This window comes from Hylobates moloch, unplaced genomic scaffold, assembly GCF_009828535.3.
Source record: "Hylobates moloch isolate HMO894 unplaced genomic scaffold, HMol_V3 SCAFFOLD_1562, whole genome shotgun sequence".
In the NCBI taxonomy this organism is placed as follows: Eukaryota; Metazoa; Chordata; class Mammalia; order Primates; family Hylobatidae; genus Hylobates; species Hylobates moloch.
Genome location: NW_026653837.1, coordinates 1 through 10,815, shown reverse-complemented (window position 1 = coordinate 10,815; position 10,815 = coordinate 1). Strand labels below are relative to the sequence as shown.

At 43.4% G+C, this 10,815-nt stretch overlaps 1 protein-coding gene across 2 annotated transcripts; it reads left to right on the top strand.

Moving 5' to 3' along the window:
• Window positions 1–5,780: 5,780 nt before the first annotated feature.
• PJA1 (praja ring finger ubiquitin ligase 1) lies at window positions 5,781–10,500 on the top strand. Of its 2 annotated transcripts, none has more exons than XM_032148016.2 (2): window positions 5,781–5,901; window positions 8,124–10,500. In XM_032148016.2, the coding sequence occupies exon 2, from the start codon at window positions 8,191–8,193 to the stop codon at window positions 9,958–9,960; it is 1,770 nt and encodes a 589-aa protein (XP_032003907.1). In that variant the 5' UTR covers window positions 5,781–5,901; window positions 8,124–8,190; the 3' UTR covers window positions 9,961–10,500. The 2 variants fall into 2 exon arrangements, with proteins under 2 accessions (XP_032003907.1, XP_032003908.1); XM_032148017.2 differs by having other exon boundaries at window positions 8,130–10,499.
• Window positions 10,501–10,815: the final 315 nt, after the last annotated feature.

Genomic DNA, 10,815 nt, shown 5'->3' with positions numbered 1-10,815 from the left:
GCCCACTTTTTGATGGGGTTGTTTGTTTTTTTCTTGTAAATTTGTTTGAGTTCATTGTAGATTCTGGATATTAGCCCTTTGTCAGATGAGTAGGTTGCGAAAATTTTCTCCCATTTTGTAGGCTGCCTATTCACTCTGATGGTAGTTTCTTTTGCTGTGCAGAAGCTCTTGAGTTTAATTAGATCCCATTTGTCAATTTTGGCTTTTGTTGCCATTGCTTTTTGTGTTTTAGACATGAAGTCTTGCCCACGCCTATGTCCTGAATGGTATTGCCTAGGATTTCTTCTAGGGTTTTTATGGTTTTAGGTCTAACATGTAAGTCTTTAATCCATCTTGAATTAATTTTTGTATAAGGTGTAAGGAAGGGATCCAGTTTCAGCTTTCTACATATGGCTAGGCAGTTTTCCCAGCACCATTTATTAAACAGGGAATCCTTTCTCCATTTCTTGTTTTTGTCAGGTTTGTCAAAGATCAGATAGTTGTAGATACACGGCATTATTTCTGAGGGCTCTGTTCTGTTCCATTGATCTATGTCTCTGTTGTGGTACCAGTACCATGCTGTTTTGGTTACTGTAGCCTTGTAGTATAGTTTGAAGTCAGGTAGCGTGATGCCTCCAGCTTTGTTCTTTTGGCTTAGGATTGACTTGGCGATGTGGGCTCTTTTTTGGTTCCATATGAACTTTAAAGTAGTTTTTTCCAATTCTGTGAAGAAAGTCATTGGTAGCTTGATGGGGATGGCAATGAATCTATAAATTACCTTGGGCAGTATGGCCATTTTCATGATATTGATTCTTCCAACCCGTGAGCATGGAATGTTCTTCCATTTGTTTGTATCCTCTTTTATTTCATTGAGCAGTGGTTTGTAGTTCTCATTGAAGAAGTCCTTCACATCCCTTGTAAGTTGGACTCCTAGGTATTTTATTCTCTTTGAAGCAATTGTGAATGGGAGTTCACTCATGATTTGGCTCTCTGTTTGTCTGTGACTGGTGTACAAGAATGCCTGTGATTTTTGTACATTGATTTTGTACCCTGAGACTTTGCTGAAGTTGCTAATCAGCTTAAGGAGATTTGGGGCTGAGACAATGGGGTTTTCTAGATATACAATCATGTCATCTGCAAACAGGGACAATTTGACTTCCTCTTTTCTTAATTGAATACCCTTTATTTCCTTCTCCTGCCCGATTGCCCTGGCCAGAACTTCCAGCACTATGTCGAATAGGAGCGGTGAGAGAGGGCATCCCTGTCTTGTGCCAGATTTCAAAGGGAATGCTTCCAGTTTTTGCCCATTCAATATGATAGTGGCTGTGGGTTTGTCATAGATAGCTCATAGATTATTTTGAGATACATCCCATCAATACCTAATTTATTGAGAGTTTTTAGCATGAAGGGTTGTTGAATTTTGTCAAAGGCCTTTTCTGCATCTATTGAGATAATCATGCGGTTTTTGTCTTTGGTTCTGTTTATATGCTGGATTACATTTATTGATTTGTGTATGTTGAACCAGCCTTGCATCCCAGGGATGAAGCCCACTTGATCATGGTGGATAAGCTTTTTGATGTGCTGCTGGATTCGGTTTGCCAGTATTTTATTGAGGATTTTTGCATCAATGTTCATCAAGGATATTGGTCGGAAATTCTCTTTTTTGGTTATGTCTCTGCCAGGCTTTGGTATCAGGACAATGCTGGCCTCATAAAATGTGTTAGGGAGGATTCCCTCTTTTTCTATCGATTGGAATAGTTTCAGAAGGAATGGTACCAGTTCCTCCTTGTACCTCTGGTAGAATTTGGCTGTGAATCCATCAGGTCCTGGACTCTTTTTGGTTGGTAAGCTATTGATTATTGCCACAATTTCAGAGCCTGTTATTGGTCTATTCAGAGATTCAACTTCTTCCTGGTTTAGTCTTGGGAGGGTGTATTTGTCGAGGAATTTATCCATTTCTTCTAGATTTTCTAGTTTATTTGCATAGAGGTGTTTGTAGTATTCTCTGATGGTAGATTGTATTTCTGTGGGATCGGTGGTGATATCCCCTTTTTCATTTTTATTGCATCTATTTGATTCTTCTGTCTTTTCTTCTTTATTAGTTTTGCTAGCGGTCTATCAATTTCGTTGATCTTTTCAAAAAACCAGCTCCTGGATTCATTAATTTTTTGAAGGGTTTTTTGTGTCTCTATTTCCTTCAGTTCTGCTCTGATTTTAGTTATTTCTAGCCTTCTGCTAGCTTTTGAATGTGTTTGCTCTTGCTTTTCTAGTTCTTTTAATTGTGATGTTAGGGTGTCAATTTTGGATCTTTCCTGCTTTCTCTTGTGGGCATTTAGTGCTATAAATTTCCCTCTACACACTGCTTTGAATGTGTCCCAGAGATTCTGGTATGTTGTGTCTTTGTTCTCGTTGGTTTCAAAGAACATCTTTATTTCTGCCTTCATTTCATTATGTACCCAGTAGTCATTCAGGAGCAGGTTGTTCAGTTTCCATGTAGTTGAGTGGTTTTGAGTGAGTTTCTTAATCCTGAGTTCTAGTTTGATTGTACTGTGGTCTGAGAGACAGTTTGTTATAATTTCTGTTCTTTTACATTTGCTGAGGAGAGCTTTACTTCCAACTATGTGGTCAATTTTGGAATAGGTGTGGTGTGGTGCTGAAAAAAATGTATATTCTGTTGATTCGGGGTGGAGAGTTCCTTAGATGTCTATTACGTCCACTTTGTGCAGAGCTGAGTTCAATTCCTGGATATACAGTAATACGCAGCAGTTAAAATGTATGACTTAGATCTACAGGTATCAAAATTGCTGAGTTTCAAAAAACAATAGAGTGAAAATCTAAGTTGCAAAAGTATATATTTATAATGATACCATCTGCATAATTTAAATACATGAAACAAAATTGTATATTGGTCACAGATATATATATATGTAAATATATATTATATATCTGTATATGTATGTATATATATACATGCACATATATACACATATACATACACACACACACACACGTATATATACACACACACACACACACACACACACAAACATGAACAAGACGAGAGCACATCAACTTCCAATAAGGCTTATTTTCAAGAGAGAAGTCAAGTGAATAGGATGAAGTGAGGGCTTCATCTGTACTATTTTGTTTCCAAAACAGAAGGATCTGAGGATCTGGAGAAAATAAAATTTGCTCAATCCATGTGACAGGTGCATTCAAATGTGTATTTTATACTCTACTTTTCTGTATAATTGACATATTTAAAAATATTTTTATAAAGAAAATGTATCCTCTCTTGAGTCCAAAAATACATATACAAGCTGGGCACAGTGGCTCACGTTTGTAACTCCAGCACTTTGGGAGACTGATGCAGGTGGATTGCTTGAGATCAGGAGTTCGAGACTAGCCTGGTCAACATGGTGAAACCCCATCTCTACTAAAAAATACAAAAACTAGCTGGGTGTGGTGGTGGGCACCTGTAGTCCCAGCAACTCAGAAGGCTGAGGCAGGAGAACTGCTTGAACTCGGGAGGTGGAGGCTGCAGTGAGCCAAGATTTTACCACTGTACTCCAGCTGGGTGACAGAGCAAGACTCTGTCTCGAAAAAACAAAAATACATATACATTCGGTGTATTGTATTGTCCCATTTCCTCATATCGTTATTTATTTTGCAGTCTGTTTGATTTACCTATACCGTAAGAAATGAGGTGAAGTTTCCCACTATAATTGCAGACTTTCTGATCTCTCTTTATATTTCTAACAGTATTTGCTTTATATATTTTGAAACTACATTGTTTGGCACATAAATTTTTGTGACTATCATATCTTTTTTTTTTAAATGCACTGTTCTGCAACATGCTTTTTTCACTTAATATATTTATATTAGACCAGTACATATATACTTGCCTTATTTCTTTCTTCTTCTTTTTTTTTTTTTTTTTTTGAGACAGGGTCTGACTCTATTGCCCAGGCTGGATTGCAGTGGTGCAATCTTGGCTCACTGCAGCCTCAACCTCCTGGGCTCAAGTGATTCTCCCACCTCAGCCTCCCAAGTAGCTGGGACTACAGGCACGTACCATTGCGCCAGGGAAATTTTTACATTCTTTTGTAGAGATGGCGTTTCACCATATTGTCCAGGCTGGTCTCGAACTCCTGGGCTCAAGCAATCCTCCTGCCTTGGTCTCCCAAAGTGCTGCGATTACAGGTGTCAACCACCATGTCTGTACATGAGCCACCATGCAACATGTTTAAATAAATTTAAACAATTTATTTGTTGAGGAGAATTAAAGTTGTTTGCCTTATATTGCTACACTCCTATTCACATATCTTTCCCCACTTGTGTGTCTCAATAGAATACACAATAGAGCAATTGACTAGAAGTAGAACTGCTAGATGAAAATGTATCTCCATTAAAAAAATTTGATAGTTTCAGATTTCTCACCAATGAAGTTCTATTATTATTATTATTATCATCATTTTGAGACAGCATCTTGCTTGGTTGTCCAGGCTGGAGTGCAGTGGCATGATCTTCACTCACTTCAGCCTCAACCTCCTGGGCTCACACAATCCTCCTGCCTCAGTAGTTGGGACTACGGGCACACACCACCAGCTTGTCATATCTTTCTCAGTGAATAAAACAACCTGTTTTGTTGTCTTTAGTTCTTTTTACTTTGAGTTCTCGATGTTTAGGATATTGATATTGTTACGAGTTTCTTTCCTCCTTCCTTTCCTTCCTTTTTTTTTTTTTTTTTGCTTCTTTCCTTCCCTCATTCCCTCTCTCCTTTTTTTCTGCTAGTATTTTACTCTCATATATTTTTTATTCCTATTTCTGCTTTAGGTGAAACTCATATAAATAGAATATAACTTGGCTTTTAAAAACAAAATGCTCAAAATAAGAGTTTGGTTTTTATTAGGAGATGTTAACCCATAATGCATGCTGATACATTTGGATTCCTGCATTTTTGTTTTCTTTTTGCATCCTTTTTTTTTGCACCCCCCGAGCAATATTTCTTGAACTTTGTTAAGAATGAGTTTTTTTCTTTGTTCCACATATTATTACTTTAATGGTTTGAAAGTTATACATTTTATTTCTATTATGTTTTTACCCCTAAGATTTTTGTTCTATTATGCATTTTGTTTCCAGTAAGAACAAAACTTTGCTGCTGTTGTGAACATGGGAAATGTTTACATTGGCTGTAAATATTAGAGTTCCATTATAAAGCGCAATTTAAAGACTGCAGAATTCAGTAAAATGGTATAAATCCAAAGGGCATAACTACAGTATTTTTTAACTGCAATGCAATACCAGAATATGAACCTGTGTTGTGTCTTATGATCTCTTGGATAGCGAAGCTTGGTTTTGTGATTAGCAGCAACAAATTCAACATAAACAGCTTCAATTTGCTTTAGCCATCAGGTTAAAAAAAAATTTAAGCTTACTGCAACCCTAAATATAGTTTCACAGTTTTAATACTTTCGGTACAAGCATAACACGTAACATAGGATGTGATGTAGTAACGTAATTACTCTCACATTGGACTTAATCAGAAGGAATTTGCAGATTTTATTTTATTTATTAAAAAAAACAGAAGGGAACATAGCTAAATGTTTAACATTAGTTAAAGCTGGGTGTGTGTGACATTCTTCGCTGCCCTTTTCTGTATCCTTGACGATTTCACCATTTAAGATGAAATAATGCTTTCGGGCCCACCCTGATTTGTGGAGAGCAGCTGCCGCCCCCGCCACATCAAGGGGGCGGGCTCCAGCTGACTTCACAATCACTTCCGCCGCCGCAGTCGCCGCCTGCCCCGCTGCTGTCTGGCGGGGGAGGAGCTCGAGACCGGGAGCAGTGGCTCTGGCGGTCGTGGCGGTCGGAGATCCGAGAGCTCTGCTTCTCTGAAAAGCGTGTGGCTTTCTGGACTTGGTGAGTGAAAGGCTGATTGTTTCCTCGATTCATCCGGGCGCTGGCGGTGGCGCGAGTGGCCGGGCGCGGGGCGAGTGGCCGGGCACGGGGGCGAGGATTTTGGGGGGTTCCTGGGAACTGCTTTTCAGGTTCGCCCCTCGGGAAGGGGTGGGGCGGACGCGGGACCTGGCTGCAGAGTGAGGCCCATGTCCTCCATCGGCCTGTTCTGGGGCCACATCCTCTGCTGCCGGAACCCCTTTGGTGTGGCGCGGTCCCCACTCGAGTGGCTTTCATCGCTATTGGGAGGGCAGTGGTGGTCGCGGCCCTCTCCCACTTCTCCCTGCCTCTCCTCCCCTCTCCTTCCTAATTCCCTCCTCAGCCCCTTTGCGGAGCACTCCGTGGCCTTTCTTCCCATATTTTGCTGTTGTCTTGCCAAATGGCAAATGGTTAAGATTTTTAGGTAAAAATACTGTTCCCAGGGAAAAAATTGTAAGGAAAAAATAATTATTCTCAGGGAAAACTAGACCCACGCACGCCCTTTTCTTTCATTTCCCTCTCCCCTGCCACATCGGTTTGGGTCTCCCGTTTGAGCTGATGGCCTTTTCCCACCTCTTATGATGACATTGCGTCCCCCCCCCCCCCCCCCCCCCCCCGTGTCTCGCGAGCACGCGCCCCCGCACAGAAGCCTTCCATTGCAGCCCCCTCCTTGCCCCTCCATCCTCAAGGTTCCAGTGCGTCCCCTCCCCCGCGCATGCGCAGGCACACGCAGCACACACCCTCTCACACACCCTCACACCCTCCCATGCCTTCCCCCTCCTCTATCCACCTACCACATACACACCTCTAGCACCTGCCCCCTCCCTGCTCGGCCTCTGCGTGCTCTCGCGAACACATGCCTATTCACACACCCCCTCCGGCTGCCCTCCTTCTTCCTTCCTGTCATATACACACATAAGGACATCCTTCTATCGCTGGCCAGTGACATACATATGTAGCCACATGTGCTCATTCATACCCCCTTCTCAAATGCTCTCCTCTATTGCTCTCTCTGCCACGTGTGTCAGACACAGCTCTCTTTTGCTGGTCCCCGAGGTGCACACACTCACACTCACATAAATCCTTCTATGGGGACACCACCTGCCTCCCTGCTTGCCATATCCACACAGGCAGGCATCATTCTTTGATTGCCGGCCTCTGTTCCATCCACCTCAAGCACATCCCTCTCCAGTGCTGCGCCCCCCCACCCCCCGCTTCCATTTGTGCCTGCTGCATTTGCTCACACTGACATTTCTCCATTGTTGCCTCCCATTTTGACTAACATACACACACAAACTCTCAGACACTCCTCTCCATTGCTAACCATACACTCTCCTGCCTGTGACATACACATAAACATGGGCATCCTTCTGTAGTTTCAGCTGCCTCACATACAGCTATACACACAAACACCTTCCCTTTCCTCATACATACACGCACCCCTCTCCTCTAAAGCCACCCCACCCATGCCTGTCATTTTCATACCCACATCCAGAATGGGTCTCATTCTAACACTCATACCCTTTTCCCCTACAAACATAAACATCCCTCTGTTGCAGGATTGCTGGTCTCCTTCCACCTGTCCCTCTCCTCTTGATAGACAGACACATAGGCACTCGTGCACACACAGCGATCTGTATTTTCCACTCTATTCCAATTTGCATTTCTCCTGTATGTCTGCAGCACTCAGAAAAATGCAGACATCCCATAAAAAAACTACAGCAGTCTTTCCTTTTCCCACGTTGGCACAATTCCACAGTACTTCACCACCTTCCAAGCGTCCAGTCACCCCTCAACCTTCCGTCAGATTCTCCTCTAAGTCTGGCTTTCCTGCAAACCCAGTCTTGTAATCATTTTGCCAACATTAAAAATGTGTTCCAGGTCTACACCTGACAGTCACTGGAATGCTACTCCAGGCCTTAGAAGAAAGTGAAACTAATTTTAAAGGCCCCTTATTTTTTCTGTTACCTGCCTGCTGAAGTGAAAATAAATCTCCCTGCTCCTTTATTCTAAACTGATTTTACTTTCCCATCTCAAAAACGTGTGCAGGGAGCAGGAGCCCTCCTGCCCAAGCCCCAGCTGTATTGGAAGCCCTCCTAAGTCAGAGTGATGGGTCAGGAATCTAGCAAGCCTGTATGGCCCAATCCAACAGGAGGGTATCAGTCCAATACAGGTAGGAGGTATGGAAGAAGGCATGCTTATGTCAGTTTCAGGCCACCCACGAGCCAGCGGGAAAGGATTGCCAGCCAGAGAAAGACGAACTCCAAAGTCCCAATGCACAGATCAGCCCCCAGTCAAACCACCAAGAGGAGCCGATCGCCATTTTCCACTACTCGTCGTAGTTGGGACGACAGCGAGAGTTCGGGAACCAACCTGAATATTAATAATGAGGACTATTCCAGGTATCCGCCAAGAGAGTACAGAGCTTCGGGTAGCAGAAGAGGAATGGCCTATGGACATATTGACTCTTATGGGGCAGATGATAGTGAGGAGGAGGGGGCTGGGCCTGTTGAGCGACCGCCAGTGAGAGGGAAAACTGGCAAGTTTAAAGATGATAAGCTGTATGACCCAGAGAAAGGGGCAAGGTCTTTGGCTGGGCCACCTCCACAGTTCTCTAGTTTTAGCCGTGATGTGAGAGAGGAGCGAGACAAGTTAGACCCAGTCCCTGCAGCAAGATGCTCAGCTAGCAGAGCTGACTTCCTGCCACAAAGTAGTGTGGCCTCACAGTCGTCTTCTGCTGAAGGCAAGGTGGCTACAAAAGGTGACAGCTTGGAGAGGGAGAGAAGGGAGCAAAATTTACCTGCACGTCCCAGCAGGGCTCCTGTGAGTATTTGTGGTGGTGGGGAAAACACCTCAAAGAGTGCAGAGGAACCTGTGGTGAGGCCCAAAATCAGAAACCTGGCAAGTCCAAACTGCGTGAAACCAAAAATTTTTTTTGATACTGATGATGATGATGATATGCCACACAGTACTTCCAGGTGGAGGGATACCGCCAATGACAATGAAGGCCACTCGGATAGCCTGGCAAGAAGAGGGAGAGGTGAGAGTTCAAGTGGCTATTCCGAGCCAAAGTACCCTGAAGACAAAAGGGAAGTGAGGAGTGACCAAGTGAAACCAGAAAAGGTGCCGAGACGACGACGCACCATGGCCGACCCTGACTTCTGGACGCACAGTGATGATTACTACAAATACTGCGACGAAGACTCTGACAGTGACAAAGAGTGGATTGCTGCTCTGCGTCGGAAGTATCGAAGCCGAGAGCAAACCCTGTCCTCCAGTGGTGAAAGCTGGGAGACTCTGCCGGGGAAAGAAGAGCGGGAACCTCCACAGGCTAAGGTGAGTGCCAGCACTGGCACCAGCCCCGGCCCCAGTGCTAGTGCCAGTGCTGGGGCTGGCGCCGGGGCCAGTGCTGGCAGCAATGGCAGCAATTACCTTGAAGAAGTTCGAGAACCATCTCTTCCGGAAGAGCAGGCATCCCTGGAAGAAGGAGAAATTCCTTGGCTCCAGTACAATGAGAATGACAGTAGCAGTGAGGGGGATAATGATTCTGGTCACGAGTTGATGCAACCTGGGGTATTCATGCTGGATGGAAACAACAACCTTGAAGATGACTCCAGTGTGAGCGAAGACCTAGAAGTGGATTGGAGCCTCTTTGATGGATTTGCAGATGGATTAGGAGTGGCTGAAGCCATTTCCTACGTGGATCCTCAGTTCCTCACCTACATGGCACTTGAAGAACGCCTGGCCCAGGCAATGGAAACTGCCCTTGCGCACTTGGAATCTCTCGCAGTGGATGTAGAGGTGGCCAATCCACCAGCAAGCAAGGAGAGCATTGACGCTCTTCCTGAGATCCTGGTCACTGAAGATCATGGCGCAGTTGGTCAGGAGATGTGCTGCCCCATCTGCTGTAGCGAATATGTGAAGGGGGAGGTGGCAACTGAGCTGCCGTGCCACCACTATTTCCACAAGCCGTGTGTGTCCATCTGGCTTCAGAAGTCAGGCACCTGCCCCGTGTGCCGCTGCATGTTCCCTCCCCCACTCTAAAGACCAAGGCTGTTTACTCCTGGTCTGATTATTTTCCCCATCTGAAATCCACAATACTGCAGGAGCCCTCTTGAAATTAACAATGGAAACAAAACCAATCAGTCAGTTAGCCTAAACCTATTGATTCCTCGTGATTATTTCCAATGTGAAAACAGTTGTGTATGATTGCATTAAAAATCATATCATCTTTTAGAGGTTAGAAAAGGGAAAACTAAACTTTCTAAATGCTACTTGAGATTGCAGTAAGAAGATACGTTTTCTAACCTGAAAGTTAAATTGCATTTGTTTTCTTCAGTAGAATGTGTTGCTGTTACTTGTAATGTCAAGTTTATCTGTTAAATATGTCCAAAAGGCAAAATCATTTTTGTTGCATGTTATGGGTCGATGTTCCTGTAATTGCAGTGCCGTAAAAGCTTATTAAAGTTGTTCTTTTGGTTTTACATGGTATAATGGAATTTTTTGGTTTTGTCTGAAGCAGTGGTACTGAATGACTTTATAACTGATCCCTTGCATTTGCATCAAAAGCTTTAGTTTCACTGGAAATGCAGACTTCAACAATTGCAAAAAAAAAAAAAAATGAGGGCAGTGACTTTAAAAGTAGGAATAAAGTGTATGGTTGTCCAACTACTGCAGGGGAAAAGGTCAAATACATGAAGAAGGAAGAAAAGAAAGAAGGAAAGAAAGAAACAATAAAAAAGCATGGTAAAGAAACAAAACAATGGTAGGATTAAGTCCAAACTGAATGCAGGGATGAATGAGTTAAAATCACCTTTGAGAAAATAGAAACTCTCAGAGGGAATGGGTCCAAAAAAATAAAGCTATATGCCAATTTTATAGCTTAACACAGTGACACAA